Raw genomic sequence first — 18,798 nt, 5'->3', positions numbered from 1 at the left:
TTCGGACGTGAACTCTCGCGAGAAGACACTATTGTCCCGTTAGTTTTACGTAATTTGTTGACGTTCTGGTGGGTGAAGATGGCGGCCCGCTGGAGTAGTGAGAATGTGGTGGTGGAGTTTCGAGATGCACAGGTACACAGTCACTACACCTGCACGCATGCATTAGGTGCGTTAGAAGTGTAGCTTTCGTAAGCATTAGAGCAATAAACATGCACAGCTGTCATGTCAATCCCGAGCGACGTATTTAAACCTTTCAATTGAATGACAATCTTCGTTTATTAAGATGTGATGCTCTTACAAACTTATCATGGTAAACATTGTACTTTCAGTTATTATTATTATTATTATTAATTACAATTATTACAATAAACGTGTTGTCAAAAAAGATTTGACTACTCATTAGTAGTAGTAATGAGTTCCCAGCAGGTGTTTAGTCATTTTATAGAGATCCAACATACATACATTGAGAATTACAGTGCAGAGTATTTCGATGAATAAGTTACATATAACATGTCTGAATGTCATTAGAATTAACATTTGATATAAACTATAAAACTAAGTGTCATTAATTTTAAAGATAGTACGACCAGTTTACAATGTAAGCATGCTTTTTTCATTATGTTTACAAAAAACACTGCAATAGTGTTTGGACTAGACAATAACAAATACATTTAGAGGGGTAAAAAGACAAATGTATACAAAATCTATGAAGCCTTTTTTTGCAGTTTATGTGTTGTGTCATGACAGACTTTTCTGTTTTCAGGCTACTGCTATGTCGGTGGACTGTCTCGGCCAGCATGCTGTTCTCTCAGGGTGGGTAGCGTTGGCTATAATGTCACATCATCATGTGGAATTATGAACGCACCCTTATGCATCAGCAGTAGCATAGTTTTATACGCTGCATCTACATCCCTTTTCTATTGAAGCCAGTTTCTGCCACATAAAAATATAAATCATAATTATAATATAAAAAATGATTATAATATCGAAATTATGACTTAAAAAATAGTAATTATGACAAAAAGTCGAAATGATGACATACTAAGTGATAATCATTACATAAAAAGTATATCACTATGTCATAATTATAAAGTGTACGTCTTAATTTTAACTTTTAATCTCATAATAATGACTTTATGTCATAATTATGACTTTTTATTTTATAATTATAATTTACACTAGCATTTCTTTCTTATGTGGCAGAAACGGGCTTGCATAATTTTCTATGGAAGCCCATTTCCACCACATAAGAAAAAAAATTATGACATAAAAAGTCAAGATTATGACTTAAAAAGTCGTAATTATTATGACAAAAAGTCAAAATTATGACAAAACTTTTTATCTCATAATTTTGACTTTTTAATCTCTTAATTATGACTTAGTATGTCACAATTTCTACTTTTTATCTAATTATTTTGTATTTTTATCTCATAATTATGACTTTTTATGGCATAATTATAATTTACACAAGCCTATTTTTATCTTATGTGGCAGAAATATGTTTCCGTACTTCTCATATCTATATTTTTAAGTTTGTAAATGCCTTTCTACATGCATTGTTATACCACACCGTATTTACTTTTTTCACGTGTGATTTGTTTTTTAATAGGAGGCGATTCTTATATGTTGTAAATCTGGAGACGCCGTCCGAAGCTCCACGCAAAATCAGCCGCCAGAGCAAATGGGACGTTGGGACAGTTCAGTGGAATCCGCACAAAACCGAAGCCCATTTATTTGCTGCATCTGTACGTGAAGTAGTTATTATATCTATTGCCGATTAATGACAGTGTCATAATGATCATCAGTCATATTTATTGTTTCACATGTCTACTGAGTTTATGATTTTATGATTTTTTTTTTATATTGTAAATATATATTTTCCTTATCTTCGCAAAGAGTAATCAGCGAGTTGACCTGTACATTTGGCGTGATGGATCCGGTGAAGCACATACGTCTTTGCAAGGCCATACACGTGTTATAAGGTAGTACAGATCACGTCATGCTGAAATGCTACTTATTCAAACAATGATGAGACAATGCATGATCAAAAAAAGTGCATACCTTATATTTATATCCTTGCCAAATGTAAACTATACTATAGCTATAAACAGTTATCATCATGAATCTGTAAATCTGCTTTTAAACACTGTTTATAGAGAGTTGATCTCACTTGAGTATGTATATAATACATAATACAAATAATACATGAATATAAGTTTTTTTTTATGTGGTTTTATGTTTAAACCAAGATGTTTTGCACTGTTTCAGTGATTTAGACTGGTCATGGTTTGATCCAGAGTTGCTTGTCACGAGTTCTGTGGACACATACATTTACATATGGGACACAAGGTGAGCGTGGGGAAAGAACACATGATGAAGAGTTTTTTACGAGTTTTTAATTCCATGTTTTACGCTTTTCTTTCTTTATTTCTAGGGACACGCGAAAACCAACCGTGGCCCTTTCTGCCGTGGGTGAGTGCAAAGACTCAATGGGTCCGTGTATAATTTATTAGTCAATACTTTTATTTATTCTTTTGACATTTTTTTGCTCTTCCTCTATGTTTTAGCCGGAGCCTCTCAGGTGAAGTGGAACAGACGGAATCACTATTGTTTGGCATCAAGTCATGATGGTGATGTCAGAATCTGGGACAAGAGGGTGATTATGTCATTCTGTTACTTTTATCAATTCTGTGTCGTTTATCAATCAGATCTTTGTTTGACTGTCAATCTGTTTACTTACCATTTAAAAGTTTGGGGACAGGAATTTGTTACAGATGTTACCAAAAACTTCTATATATATAAAAAATGATGTTCTTTTGAACTTTCTATTCATCGAAGAATCCTGAAAATAAAAAGTATCACAGTTTCCAAAAAATATTAATAAGCACAACTGTTTTCAACATTGATAATAATAAGAAATGTATCTTTAGCAGTAAATCATTATATTAGAATGATTTTTGAAGGATCATGTGAGACTAAAGACTGGAGTAATGATGCTTTGTCATCACAGGAATAAATTACATTTTAAAATATATTCAAATACTACTGTTTTTTTTTTGTTGTTGTTTTTTTATAAATGCGGATTTGGTGAGAGCATAAGGATCTTCTTTCAACAATATATAAAAATTCCCTATCCCAAAGTTTTGAATGGTAAACTGAAATCTCATTGTTCCCACATCCTGCACAAATAGCTGTATTAAAAAAAAGTTTTGATCAATTGAGAAATTAGTATTTAAAAGCTTATCTGTTGCAGATATTGTTTTTGACTGATTGTAGTTGTGTTTCAGAAACCCAACACTGCAGTGGAATACGTAGCCGCCCACCTGTCAAAGATTCATGGTCTGGACTGGCACCCTGATAATGAGTACATACTGGCTACTTCCAGTCAGGACAACTCTGTTCGGGTGATTATTATCACAATTATTGATCATATTGTTCACATTCTATTGTGTTTGCTGCAGTTTAACTCATACCTGATTCTGTGTCTATACTGATTTACCCCTAAAGTTCTGGGATTACAGACAACCCCGGAAGTACCTTGATATCTTGTCATGTCAGGTGCCTGTGTGGAAGGCCAGATACACGGTACAATACAAATCATTTATTTTAAACGTGAAGTTTAAGTAAAATAATGTTTTTATCTATTTAAATTGTCGAGTAAAAATATTTCTTGTCACAATTTTTAACCAAATTTGTTGATGATGTGACAATTACACCACCGGTTAAAAGTTATAAATAATGAATAATTAAGATTTTGCAATGTTTTTGAAAAAAGTTTCTTATACTCACAAAGACTGCATTTATTTGATCAAATATGTGACCCTGGACCACAGAACCAGTCTTATGGGTCAATTTGTTTAAACTGAGATTTATACAAGCTTTCCATTGATGTATGGTTTGTTAGGATAGGACAATATTTGGCCAAGATACAACAATTTGAAAATCTGGAATCTGAGGGTGCAAAAAAATCGAAATATTGAGATAATCGCCTTTAAAGTTGTCCATTTCTGTTGGCGATTTTGATGCATCCATTCACAAAAATACATTTTTGATATATTTAAGGTAGGAAATTTACAAAATATCTTCATGGATAATGATCTTTACTTAATATCCTAATGATTTTTGGCATAAAAGAAAAATCGCTAATTTTGACCCATGCAATGTTTTGTTGGCTATTTCCACAAATATACTCGTGCGACTTATGACAGGTTTTGTGGTCCAGGGTCACATATATGGTAGAAACAGTAATATTGTGAAATATTATTCCAATTTAAAATAATTGTTTGCTTTTTATATATATATATATATATTTTCAAATGTAATTTATTCCTGTGATGCAAAGCTGAATTTTCAGCATCATTAGTCTTCAGTCACATGATCCTTCAGAAATCATTCTAATATGCTGATTTACTGCTCAAGAAACATTTCTTATTATTATCAGTTTTGAAAAAAAGTTGTGCTGCTTATTTTTGTGGAAACTGTGATACTCTACCATTCAAAAGTTTGAGTAAAAAAATAAAGAATTCTTTTTTTTTATGCAGCAAGGATGCATTAAATTGATTAAAAATGACAGTAAAGACATTTATAATGTTACTTAAGTTTTTTATTTCTAATGAATGCTGTTCTGTTGAGCTTTCTATTCATTCAAGAATCCTGAAAAAAAATACACAAACATTGATAATAGTAAGAACCATTAATTATTATTAAACTAGAGATGGGCATTTTTCAACAATATTGTATTCGATTATTCGAGTTAAAAAAAAATCAAATATTTGAATATTCATTTAAAGGGGACATATCATGCTAAATCCACTTTTTTTAGCCCTTAAATGCATTTTGTTGTATATTTGGAGTGTTTAGAAGTACAGAAAAGTTGAAATTATTCTCTTCAGGTGCTTCGTTGATATCTTTATATTCAGTTTTGGCCTTATTTTTCAACCTGTTCCGATTTTTCTGTTATCTATGATGTTTTGTGAACTATTACGTCACAGTATTTGCAGCGGAACTGCCAAATAAGGACATTGACTTCCAGCCCAACACTTCGAGCAATCCGCCATTTTTATTTCTCGCTGCAATTTTGTAGTCCAAGCTAAAAGATGCAGAAGTTACGAGAGGGTAAGTTAAAATGTTCGGTTGTTGGATGTTGTAACCCACACGCTTCATTACACCGTCTAATGTAGATGAACTGCCGCGCATGTTTAACTGAAAGAACGAGCAGAGATAGAGAGACCCGGTCGCGCGCACGCACTCTCTCTCTCTTCGGAGCCAGGCGAAAGTGTAAACAAGACACCGTCTCCAAACTAGACGCTGTCTTGCGCTCTCTCCCTCGCACATATTAATCAAAATAAATCGAGACGGCGGTAAAAGGTCGGAAGACCAAAGTTCCATGTGTAAATACAGTAACACACCATTGCGATACATCCATATGAAGACGTTGTTCTGCAGGTTCGTCGTCTTCATTTTCATCTCGCTCCGGCTCCGACTCTGGCTCGAACATGTAAGGCTGGCTGGACAAGTCTTCCGTTGTTGACATTTTGTTAATAACGTGTGAATAAAAAGTTTCTGTGCGGCTAGATAATCGTATCTCTGCTATCAAAATACAAAAATGGCCGAACGGGGTGGAGTTGAACCGAGTGTCACCTGGAGAGGGGGCGGGGTATGAAGTGTCTCAATTGTATTTAAAGAGACCGCACCAAAACGAGTTGCTCTCAGACGCACATCAGAAAAGGGGTAGAAAAGGGGCCTGTGGAGCTATAATAATGAGGAATTCAGACCCAAGCATTGCAGTTCCGCTTTATATAGACTACAAATGTATGATTTATATGTAAAAAGGTACGATTTAAAAGCATGATATGTCTCCTTTAAATGTCATTTAACGAGAAAGACGTTATTTTTAAGCTTAAGTTATTTTTTATAGTTTTTATCACCATTTCTGAACAAGCTTACATTAAGCAATATACACAACAAGCTTGCTATATATCTTAAGGTTTTTTTTAGTTGAAAACATTAAACAATATGTGTAAACAAAAAAATATAAAGAACAAAAGAATAAGAATTGTTGTTATGTGTTGTTGTTGTTGTATTGTTTGTTGAGCCTTTGTCTAAAGACAATTTTCTACACCTGTGGGGATGGACAATAAAGTTTTGAATTGAATTGAATTAATTTTTCAAAAGTTTTGATTGATAGTGAACTTTTTTCCCTTATTCTCGCACCAATGAAATGTAATGTATAATTCCAGTAAAGATGAATTTTCATGTTGTAAAGTACTCACTACATCCTCTTCCATTCAGCCCTTCTCTAACGGACTGGTTACGGTGATGGTTCCTCAGCTACGGCGAGAGAACAGCCTCCTCCTGTGGAGCACGCTGGAACTGAATAGTCCCGTTCACGCTTTCGTGGGCCATGATGATGTCGTGCTTGAGTTTCAGTGGAGGCCGCAGAAAGAAGGTGAGACGAGCAACCAGTAGATGGTGATAATTCTGCTTATGACTTTGACTTTAGGAACGGACTATCATTGTCTTGCACCATCCATTCTGTATTTTAGGTTCCAAAGACTGCCAGCTGGTCACATGGTCCAGAGATCAAACCCTGAGGATATGGAGAGTAGATCCTCAACTCCAGAAGGTGATGCTCATGAAGTCAATCCTTTCTCTATGGCTGGTGGCTTTATGTTTGAGACTGATGGTGTCATGCGCTCTGTAGCTGTGCTGTGCCAACGACATCATGGACGAGTTGATGGAGGGCTTGACTCTCACCACAGAGACGGAGAAAACTCTGAGGTCCCAAGACTCCGAACCTCCACTGAGTCCAGGATTCACAGCTGACAACTCACAAGGTGAAAAAGATTATTTGCTCTGACAGTTATTTGATGCATTATGGTTAATTTATTTAATTATCCCAGTTCAATTCATAATTATTTTCAAAAATATCCTGAGTACATGAATGTAATTATGAGCACTGTCTGTACGCCTGTTTTACCATTTTATAGTTAACATACAGTATACATTGTATTCTGGTTATTTACATCAATTATATTCTATTTTGTTGTGTGGCTGAATAGAATAGAATAGAATTATAATAAAGAAATAAAATAGACAGAAATCTTCACAGAAAGTAGATTAGTAATTCATAATTAGTAAGTAATTAACAAACCGTTATTTAAATATTACTGTTTATACTGTATTTTTTATCAAATAAATGCAGCCTTGGTAAGCATAAAAGTCTAAAGCTTTCAAAAATCGTATCAACACTGAACTTTTGAACGGTATTGTGTAGAATAAAACATAAAAGATGCACAAAAAGTAAATTGTGGATTAACTAATATTGGAAATGTATTTTTTATAAGAAAGGATGCATTGAATATCTGTCATTTGTATTGATTACTAAATCTCTTTATTCATGTTTTGGAATTTTACCTTATCCAATTTATGGTGATGTGAAAAATGGTAGATGTTCCAGTCAGATCCTAGTTTTAATAAATGTAAATTGCTGTCTGTCCACAGATCAGTTTGACGGCCCTCAGTCCGGTCTGTCATCCAGTGGTAAGAATGATGTACCAGGTTTGCCTCAGACTCTGCAGCAGGAGTTTTCTCTAGTCAACTTACAGATTCGCAATGTCAATGTGGAGGTCAGTCATTGTAACTCTGATATTTGGAATGTCATGTTGCAGAATTATAACAGTTATATATAAATAGATAAGAAACTAACATTATTGTTCTTGTAGATGGATGCCGTCAACCGCAGTTGCTTTGTGTCGGCCGACTGCGGAGCCAACCGAGTCCGTCTCGTTGTAAAGTTCCCTGCCCAATATCCCAACAATGCAGCTCCTTCTTTCCAATTTGTCTCTCCGACAAACATCTCGTCTTCCATGAAGACCAAGATACAGAAGGTTGAAACTGACACCCATCAAGCTTGTCTTAACTTTTAGTCAATGTTTTGAACAATGTCATGTTGAAGCAGCAACTCTTTTATAGATCCTGACTGATACGTCACTTCAGAAGGTGAAGAGAAACCAGAACTGCTTAGAGCCGTGTGTTAGACAGCTGGTATCCTGCTTAGAGTCAGATGGAGTCATGGTGAGTGAATTTCACTTCTATACTCATCATTTCCAAACTGTTCAAATGATCACCAGCAAAATCATGATAGATTTTTCAAATCCCTGTTTCTCCTTTGTCTCCAATCCGATGTCCAGGAGGATGGTACAAACCCCTACGTGCTCACAAACCCGGTGACTCCTGCTCTTCCTGCTTTCCCTCGAGTAAGCAACACTTACGGCTCATACCAGGACTCAAACATCCCTTTTCCCCGGACCTCGGGGGCTCGCTTCTGTGGGACAGGTGGGTTACAAAAACAACAGACCTTTTCCTTTTTCCTTTTCCTATTATTTTTATATACCGGTATATATATGTATATGTAATTATTTTATCATGTAAATTCAAGATAAATTACAGCTTCATTTTCCCAGTAGGTTCCTTGGTTTATTTCACACGGCCAACGACTATGCATCGTATGGCCCCTCAGACTGAACCTACTCCCAGGTGAATATTCAATCCTGTTTGTTTTATCTGAAACATGATGTTATATTATTATTTGATTGCAATGGAAGACAGGTTAGCATGTGTAAGATGACTATGATCATAAGATGAAGTCTTTGTTTATGTGCAGGTCACTGTCGGCTCTCTCGGCGTATCACAGCGGGGTGCTGACGCCCATGAAAATGCGAACGGAGTCTCAGACCACCCTGAGGCTGTACAGCGGGAGCCCAACACGCACAGACAAAGATCAAGTGTCCATATCGTCCTTCTACTACAAAGAACGGGTGAGACTCGTCACACAGGACTGAAATGAACTTGTCTTGGAAATTTTGTTTTAGCTCAACAAGGCTCACTTTTTCAGCAGCTTTGATCAGGTGGTTAAGGTTTGTATGGTTAGCAATAGCAGTTTTTATATTTTATTTTATTTTTGTTTCATTTCATGAAGTCTACTAAAAGTGAAATGGACGTGCCTGTCTGAAGAAATTTTAAAATGTGTTTTGCTTTGGATATTTTCACTACCATAACCAGGGTTTGAAATTAACACCCGCCAACCCGCCAGATGCGGGTAAAAATCAACTGTGGCGGGTAACGCTGTCAAATCACTAGCCAATTTGGCGTGTTACTATGTTTACTCACTTTGCTAGGGAAGTTCGTGTAGCCAAATCTGCGCAGTTTTAGCGCAAATACTCGTGAGTCATCATGATATAGTAAATGCAGCATACTGCGCAGAATCTGCGCATATCTGGCTTACTTGAACATGCCCATCACTACGCAACAAATAACGGCACGCTTGTTCATTTGCATTGAAGCAATAGCGAAGATTAAAAGCATTTGGTTAACAGAAAAGACATTGTTATTTTCCAACATTCTACATTTTTTTTGATTTTGCATCTGTCCACCTAAAACACATTTTTGGTGATGAGGATGAAAGAGGAAGGGAGGAGATGGCTGGATGACAGTATTTTGTTTCAATAAGAAATGAATGTATGAAATCCAAATTTTATAATATTTTTTCACCTTGTTATATATATATATATATAAGCTGTGCCATAGATAATATGGTTCATTTCTTTTCTTTTCTTTTCTATTTTTGGCTAGTAGAAGTTCTGAATGGCCAGTAACTTAGACATTTAGTAGCCAAATTGGCCGGTGAGTGAAAAAGTTCATTTCAAACCCTGACCGTAACCTGACTATTTAACTCCATAACATGTTTTTCTTCTTCTTCTTTTTTAAAGTTCTGAGTATTCTTGCTTTTCATCCCCTCCTTCCACCCGCTTGATCCACCGGTTTAAAAGCACCATTTTCACAGTTCACTGTCACTGTTGTTTTCTGAGCTGTCTCTCTCCTGTTGAGTTTTGGTGGCATGTATCCCTCACTCATGTTGCTGTGGTCTGTTTTATCCAATCAGAAGCCCCCTCTGTCTACTCCCCGCCGCTGGTCTGTCCAGACTATTCATGACTGTCCGGTATTGACAACCGCCCCTCCCTACCACTTATTCTCTCTCTCATCTACTTCTTGCTCTAATGCCAAATGGCTTTTTTGCTGTCATGCATTTCATGTATGGCACTTCGCAGCTTACCATTTTGCGCTATATTTTCTGCTTTGAAAAAAAAATCATTACTAATTAATTTGGTGTTACAGATCATAAAAAATGAAAGATTATGCCCTTTTTTACTCTTTCTCTGTTTTGATGCTGCATGTGACACTGTAACCCATCAGTTTGTAACATAAAAAGCAGCAATTTTACAGCCAAAAAAGGAGGAAAAAAAATGTAATTGTCAGGGATGACTTTAGTTACTAACTAACTAACTAAATAAACACATTTGCACCTGATTTCACAGATAAGGCTTAAGCCTAGTCCCAGACTAAAATGTATTATTAAGCTGTTTTGCCTGAAAACAACATGTACTGATATATCTTAAAATACATCAGTGTCATTGTTCTCTTCTCAATATGAACACCAAAAAAAACTTGTTTCATGTTATAAAAGCTACTTAAATTTCCTAATTGAACTAAGGCCTAATCCTGGCTTAATCTAAACCCTGTATGTGAAACCGGGCCTCAATGTTTTATTTTAATGCTTAAAAGTTTAATTACATAATTTAATTTCATGACTGCTACTAAATATGTACGTCTGGTATATATTCTCCATTTATCCAGGGCAAATAACCCTAATGATATTTCAAATTTCAAATCTAACTGCTATGTTGATCTTTACAGTTGAAAAAAAAAATGATTATAAAATATTTTTCTATATTTTAATATTATATAAAATTATATATATATATATATATATATATATATATATATATATATATATATATATATATATATAATATTTTCATGTTTAACACATGAACAATTAAAAAATATATATTTCATTTAATTTATTATATTAATTCTAATTCTAACATAACATACATAAATAATAATTTAATAAATAAAAAAAAATATATATATATATAATGATTTATACTGTTGTTTTCAATGGGATTTTCTCTTACCATCCACCCTACATATTTACGACTTTAATTTTTAATCTAAAGTATTTCATAATAATAAGCACTGATTGATCGTGTTGTTTGTCATCAACATCGGTGTTCAGAAATCCCGCCGCTGGAAAGGCAAGCGAGAAGGAGGAGACTACAGCAGCAGACCCATCAAACTGTCTGGCAAAGTCATCATCCAGGAAATCTCATGTCTGCTTCCTGTGCACAAAGCCCTCGGGGAGACATACGTGTATGTTCTGTTTTCTTAGATAGCAAAGCATTCCAGGTCAATCATATTCAGATGATATCTCTCTTGTTAGGAACAGCCATAAATTACAACATCAGCTGGCAATACCGTGACATTCTTTTTGCTCAAAATGTTGTCTTGATCCGTGGCATTTTTTCTTTTTTCCCTTTAGGCTAAATGTTAATGACATACAGGACACGTGCCAGAAGAATGGGGCGGCAGCTTTAGCAGTGGGCCGCAGGGATTTAGCAAAGGTATATGTATACACTAACTAGGAATAATCATGCTTTTTTAATGTTTCTGAAAGTTCATAGCTCTTTTTTTAAATACAATAAACATACACATTTTTTAAAAAGATACAGTAATATTATCAAATATTATTACAATTTAAAATAACTATTTTCTATTTAAACAGATTGTAAAATGTACAGTAATTTATTCCTGTGATTTGCTGCTCAATAAACATTTCTTAATAGAACCAATGTTAAAAACTTTTGTTTTTAAAACTGTAATACACTACCATTTAAAAGTTTTATATTTGTATTCAGCAATGACACATTAAATTAATCAAAAGTGACAGTAAAGAACAAAAATTCAAATAAATGCTGTTCTTTTGTATTTTCTATTCATCAAAGAATCCTGAAATTAATGTATCATGATTTTCACAAAAATATTAAGCAGCACAACAGTTAATAATAAATGTTTCTTGAGCAGCAAATCAGCATATTAGAATGATTTCTAAAGGATCATGTGACACTGAATACTGGTGTAATAATGCTAAAAATTCAGCTTTGAATCACAGGAATAAATGACATTTATTATTCAAAATATATTCAAATAGAAAACTATTAATTTAAATAGTAATAATATTTCAAAAAGATTACTGTATTTTTGATCAAATAAATGCAGCCTTGGACTTGGATAAGAGACTTCTTTCGATTTCTTTCTTGATTTCGGACAAAACATTTAAATAAAATAAAATATAAAAATACAATAAGTGTGTTGCAACATACCGAAGGAAGAAACAATATCTATAAAGTGTTATGAACAATAATTGCAATATGTCCGAAAAGGAGCAGGATGAAGCAGAAGCTTAAAAACATGAAAACAAGCTAAGTGTGTTAACATGATTTATGTACAGGCCATATTTACAGATTCATTTCCATGGTCCATCTTCTTTAAGGTATGGGCACTTGCCTCAGCAGCCACAAATGTTGACCTTAGTCCTGACCCTGACCCTGATGCTGGAACTCCCTGGGCCAAACATCCATTTGGGCGACACCTGCTGGAGACATTGTGAGTTGCAGCTTGTAAACTGGTGACACCAGCATTTATGCATTATATAGAGCTATAATTTATGAATGTGTCCTCGATTTCACATGAGCTTTGACTTTGTTTCTTTCCACCACAGGCTTGAACACTACAGTCAGATGAGTGATGTTCAGAGTCTGGCCATGTTGTGTAGTGTGTTCAGAGGTCATGCCAGTCCTCAGGAATATTTCACTCTATACGGACATCAGCAACCACGACCGGCGATCTTCACAGCTTACCACTCCCGCTATGTACGTTTGTAAACCCAATTCATCAATGCAGGAATTCTGTACTAATTTGACTTTTGAGAGAAAGTTACACAGTGTCTTTCAGTTAAAATTAGGATGAGTGGTGTATTTCTTTCTAAAATGTGTGAAATATTTAATTTAATATTCTTGTATACCAAAGAGGTTGTTTTCAGCGTGATGTATGTGTAGCGCATCTTTGATAATTCCTTTGAATTTGTTATATTAATGCTCCTTTAGCCCAGTATCACCTCCAGTTCTGTGACTTCCGGATCGTGTTCAAGTACCTCAGACTCTGCAGTCACTCCATGGAACATGGGTGAGAGATCATGGGTTTATTCATAGAGGTTACAATTTTACATGTTCTGTGTTTATGGAAGAAGCAAAATCTAGATCATGTGTAGTTCCATAACACTGATTTTTTATTATTATCTTGTTTTGTCACACAACTTTGCATTTAACTATTCAGAGTTGACTGTTCTTGGTTTAATGCTTATTGATTAAATGAAAAGTTTATGATATAAGAAAAATCGCATCAGTCATGTAACTAAATGTTAGTCAACATTTATCTATCTATCTATCTATCTATCTATCTATCTATCTATCTATCTATCTAACTATTTATCTATCTATCTATCTATCTATCTATCTATATATATATATATATATATATATATATATATATATATATATATATATATATTAGTAAGGATGATGATAATAACAGTAATAATTAATATATACACTCACCTAAAGGATTATTAGGAACACCTGTTCAATTTCTCATTAATGCAATTAAACCAATCACATGGCAGTTGCTTCAATGCATTTAGGGATGTGGTCCTGGTCAAGACAATCTCCTGAACTCCAAACTGAATGTCAGAATGGGAAAGAAAGGTGATTTAAGCAATTTTGAGCCTGGCATGGTTGTTGGTGCCAGATGGGCCGGTCTGAGTATTTCACAATCTGCTCAGTTACTGGGATTTTCACGCACAACCATTTCTAGGGTTTACAAAGAATGGTGTGAAAAGGGAAAAACATCCAGTATGCGACAGTCCTGTGGGCGAAAATGCCTTGTTGATGCTAGAGGTCAGAGGAGAATGGGCCGACTGATTCAAGCTGATAGAAGAGCAACTTTGACTGAAATAACCACTCGTTACAACCGAGGTATGCAGCAAAGCATTTATGAAGCCACAACACGCACAACCTTGAGGCGGATGGGGTACAACAGCAGAAGACCCCACCGGGTACCACTCATCTCCACTACAAATAGGAAAAAGAGGCTACAATTTGCACGAGCTCACCAAAATTGGACAGTTGAAGACTGGAAAAATGTTGCCTGGTCTGATGAGTCTCGATTTCTGTTGAGACATTCAGATGGTAGAGTCAGAATTTGGCGTAAACAGAATGAGAACATGGATTCATCATGCCTTGTTACCACTGTGCAGGCTGGTGGTGGTGGTGTAATGGTGTGGGGGATGTTTTCTTGGCACACTTTAGGCCCCTTAGTGCCAATTGACCCTTCGCAGGGAGCTTGATTGACAGGTGATCTGACCAATCATACTTCGCCATCCGCCATTTTGTCCGACAAAGCAGTCAGGAGAGTTAGTAGATTAACATGGGAGGATTTGAACTTGAAAAACGGAGTGTTATGACGCCATTCAGTGGTTAAAACAACATTCCTTCTTATGTTTGTTCATGTTTATTTGAGGCTATAAATTAACTAGAAGGAAGAGATGATCGGTTCACGAGCAGCTTTAACTGATACTCTACAGCGATCTGTTACGACACATTAAAGAGCCACAAAACGGTATTTATTGTTTAAATTTCTTTTAAAAAATGACCAAATTTGAAAGGTGAGACTTTGTTTAATATGTTTAATATCAAACGTAACCGAAAAGTAACCTGGTCTGTCCTGTCTGTCAGCGTGTTGTCAGTCTCCTCTCTGCTCCGCGATGTATTTTTCACTGCGTGAGAACATGGTGTGGCGTGAGAACGGTGTAGCTTGTCGGACATAGCGACAGTAACTAAGGGGGGCGGGTCTTTGCGAACGGTCAATTGGGCATCGTTTAAATGCCACGGCCTACCTGAGCATTGTTTCTGACCATGTCCATCCCTTTATGACCACCATGTACCCATCCTCTGATGACTACTTCCAGCAGGATAATGCACCATGTCACAAAGCTCGAATCATTTCAAATTGGTTTCTTGAACATGACAATGAGTTCACTGTACTAAAATGGCCCCCACAGTCACCAGATCTAAACCCAATAGAGCATCTTTGGGATGTGGTGGAACGGGAGCTTCGTGCCCTGGATGTGCATCCCACAAATCTCCATCAACTGCAAGATGCTATCCTATCAATATGGGCCAACATTTCTAAAGAATGCTTTCAGCACCTTGTTGAATCAATGCCACGTAGAATTAAGGCAGTTCTGAAGGCAAGAGGGGGTCAAACACAGTATTAGTATGGTGTTCCTAATAATCCTTTAGGTGAGTGTATATATAAAATATTGTGATGATGATGATAATAGCAGTAATAATTAAAATAAATAAAATTATTTGGTGCACAATTAACGGAATTAGTAATACATTTAGATTACTATTATTAGTATTAATAATAATAATAATTATTACTAGGTGTGTCATCAAAAAACAATAAGAATTTGTCCGATTATTATTAGTAGTAGTAGTATTGTTGTCGTTCTCTGATTTAAATAATAATGATAATTGTGTTTATTATAATAATAACAATAATTATTATTTGTGGTATACGTATTTTTAATATAACAATAATAATATGTAATCTATTAATACAATTTATTTACCGAGTTCCTATAAATAACTAAAATTGCATACATAATTAATGGCCATAGTAATGCCCAGTCTGTTACACATTCATATTTATCATACAAAACTCAATTTCTGAACTATTTTCAATTGTATCAAAATCCAGATTTTTTGAATAATTCAAATGAATTGTACCAAAAAGTTTTTTTAAAGTTTTAGTTCTGAATTGTAATGGAATTATTTAGAGCAAACATGTACATACTTTTGATCATTGTTGTGAATTTTTTATTGATTTTTTTTTCAGTTGGACGTGAATCAGAACATGCTCCTCCCTGGGGAGAGTCGTCCCCAGATGACTATCGTTATTCAAACCAGATATGCACGGACCCCCGAGAACGAGAAAAAGAGCAACACGACATGAACAAAAGGTAAACGTCCTGTTCGACCAATGACACTGAGACACGCATCACATTATTGGCTTCACACGTTCAAAACGTGACTTTAAAGAGTTCCTTCTGATCCACAGATTATTAGACCCCTCCAACTCCTGGCAGTTTGACGATTTCAAGAAGTGTTACGGTGAGATCCTGCACCGTTGGGGCATGAAGGACAAGAGGGCAGAGGTGCTCAAATTTGTTTCCTGCCCTCCAGAGCCACACAAAGGCATAGGTAAGTTAAAGGAATGGTTTAAAACGGCTTCTGGGTCATACAGTACTATCAGACTAGCACAGGAAATTATTTCATCTCATCCCTCAGTTTGCCTAAATGCCTAATGCATTTACAACGGAGGTCCAGAGGTTTTAGAAGCAGAAATGTGCAGCTTAATAAGGCGCTTATAATCATTTTTCAGATAAAAATGTTTGTTTTTTGAGCTGTAAAGTTATTTAAATCATCCATTTGGTGGTGGTACTACTGTTCTAGACGGTTATATATAAACTTCTGGTTATTTGTTACCAACGTAATTCCTTGGAGTATGTATTTCCTTACTTAAACAGTCTCTTTCTTATGGAAGCATGTTTCTGCCAGGGGAAAAAACGTAGAAAGTTAACTGGGTTTAAGTGCAACCAACTTCCGTATTATAGAGCTGTTTTACGCAAAGATGAGCATAACTAATGTCCATCGCATATGCAGATTAATATCTCAATATTTAGACATTTAAATCGACTAAAATGGTAACAATAAAAAGAACTTGCTAGTTTAGCTGATTACCTCAAAAGTCCATAGAATTTACTGTCAGTTCTGCCATTAACACTTTCTCCAACAAGCGGATGCGATGAGACCCGTTTTCCTGTTTGGACATGTGCGACTTTTTATCTCACAATTCTTTTTTTCTCGCAGTTGAAAGTTTATATCTCACCATTCTGACTTTTTTCTCAGAATTGCAACTTTATATCTCAAATTTTGACCCATATAGGCCTAACTCGCAATTACAAGTTAATTCTGATTATAAAAAAAGTCAGAAATGCAAGAAAAAAAGTCAAAATCGCAATTTTGGCTTTTTTCTCAGTTGAAATTGTGAGATAAAAAAATTGCAATTACCTTTTTTACTCTTTATTCCGTGGCCGAAACAAGCTTCCATACTTTCTGGTATTCAAGTTACCATGTTTATTAGTTTTGCACAGGCATGACAGTTCAAATATTGGTTATTAATTTGCACAGACAACATTTATTGTTCAAATGTTTGTGATCAGTAAGGTTTTTGTTTTTTGAAAGAAATGAATACTTTTATTCAGCAAGGATGCATTAAATTGATCAAAAGTGACAGTAAAGACATTTATAATGTTACAGAAGATTGCTGTACTTTTGCTTGCTACTTTCAATTAATCAAAGAATCCTAAAAAAAAAAGATCAGTTTCCACAAAAACATTGAGCAGCACAACTGTTTTCAACATTGATAATAATAAGAAATGTTTATTGAGTATATATGAATGATTTCTGAAGGATCATGTGACAATGAAAAATCAGCTTTTCCATCACATGAATCCATTACTTTAAATAATTTTATTTCACAATATTACTGTGTTACTGTATTTTTAGCATATAAATGCAGCCTTGATGAGCATGAAACTTCTTTAAAAAAAATAAAAAAATCTTACTGACCAGAAACCAATTGATGAGTCCAAACTATTTTCTGATAATCAAACCCAGAGCATTCCTTTAGGGAGCAAAGCTTTTGTCTCAAATTTCTGGGATGTCAGCCAACGTTTAACTCTTCAACAAATGTTTAACACTCACATGTCTGAGCCTCGTGGTTTCTTTGCTCTCATACGTAGAGTTCGGCGTTTACTGCTGCCACTGTCGTAGTCAGGCCCGCGGCACCCAGTGCGCCGTCTGCAAGCGCTTCACCTTCCAGTGCGCCATCTGTCACGTGGCCGTACGCGGATCCTCCAACTTCTGCCTGAGCTGTGGCCACGGAGGACACACCAGCCACATGATGGACTGGTTCCGCTCTCAAGAGGTCTGTCCCACCGGCTGCGGCTGCCACTGCCTCTTGCAAAGCACTTTTTGAACATTGAAAAGACTTCATCATGATGTGCCTCAAAAACTCTTGGTACTGAAGGAACTCCTTGGTGGAGAGATGTTGAATAAGAGAAAACTGATTATCCCTGCGACTGTTCAAGGGTAGAATTATGTTCTAATGAGGAGCCGCAAATATCAGCCTTATAGTAGGTCAAACCAGCCTAGTTAAGTTGTTATACAGTGCTATTTTTTGCACTTTTATACCTGTTGATTTGAGTAGAGCATATGATTGCTCTATAAGGTGCCAAGGAAACATTTGCTGAAAGGGAAAAGGGACAAGTTGCTGATTTTTATGGTTATGAATCAAAAATATTTTTCAAATGTATGTTTTGATCGCTCTTTTCAGTTGAAACAAATGTTTTTCCTTTCAAAGGAGAATTGTTGTATGCTTTTGAAGGATTATCTAACATGTACAGTATGTGTGCCATAAATGAATAAATTTGACAATACAGTTATCATTGCTTCGTATGCCACTTGATTTGTTGTAGTAATGTTGCTGGAAACACTTCTTTAACTTTCTTTTGTGAAGCGTGTTCATAAAAGTGTATTAAATGCTTTTACTGTCATCACTACCTCATAAATAAATACCTTTTAAATCAATTTTTAAAAACTTAAATAAAGCAAGATTGTGACAAACTTCTGAAGTTCTGTACTCAATGTC

General features: G+C 35.3%; 1 protein-coding gene across 3 annotated transcripts; it reads left to right on the top strand.

Annotated features, from left to right (window-relative positions):
* Positions 1-9: 9 nt before the first annotated feature.
* Positions 10-18,470, top strand: wdr59 (WD repeat domain 59; the record flags this gene model as incomplete). Of its 3 annotated transcripts, XM_079874610.1 has the most annotated exons (27): positions 19-132; positions 764-813; positions 1,610-1,745; positions 1,897-1,982; positions 2,269-2,349; positions 2,435-2,472; positions 2,568-2,656; positions 3,288-3,404; positions 3,508-3,585; positions 6,292-6,448; positions 6,546-6,625; positions 6,704-6,836; positions 7,504-7,628; positions 7,725-7,889; positions 7,975-8,076; positions 8,193-8,337; positions 8,469-8,538; positions 8,666-8,819; positions 9,944-10,000; positions 11,141-11,274; positions 11,444-11,525; positions 12,455-12,567; positions 12,683-12,833; positions 13,068-13,146; positions 15,922-16,045; positions 16,144-16,286; positions 17,891-18,470. In XM_079874610.1, exons 1-27 carry the CDS (start codon positions 79-81, stop codon positions 18,124-18,126), a joined length of 2,979 nt encoding a protein of 992 aa, XP_079730736.1. In that variant the 5' UTR covers positions 19-78. The 3 variants fall into 3 exon arrangements, with proteins under 3 accessions (XP_079730738.1, XP_079730736.1, XP_079730737.1); XM_079874611.1 differs by lacking the exon at positions 9,944-10,000; XM_079874612.1 differs by lacking the exons at positions 8,666-8,819; positions 9,944-10,000; positions 11,141-11,274; ... (5 more) ...; positions 16,144-16,286; positions 17,891-18,470 and having other exon boundaries at positions 10-132; positions 8,469-8,542.
* Positions 18,471-18,798: the final 328 nt, after the last annotated feature.

Source organism: Squalius cephalus (assembly GCF_949319135.1).
Source record: "Squalius cephalus genome assembly, chromosome: 6".
Lineage (NCBI taxonomy): Eukaryota > Metazoa > Chordata > Actinopteri > Cypriniformes > Leuciscidae > Squalius > Squalius cephalus.
The sequence above is the reverse complement of the archived record's forward strand: the minus strand, read 5'-3'. Positions and strand labels throughout refer to the sequence as shown.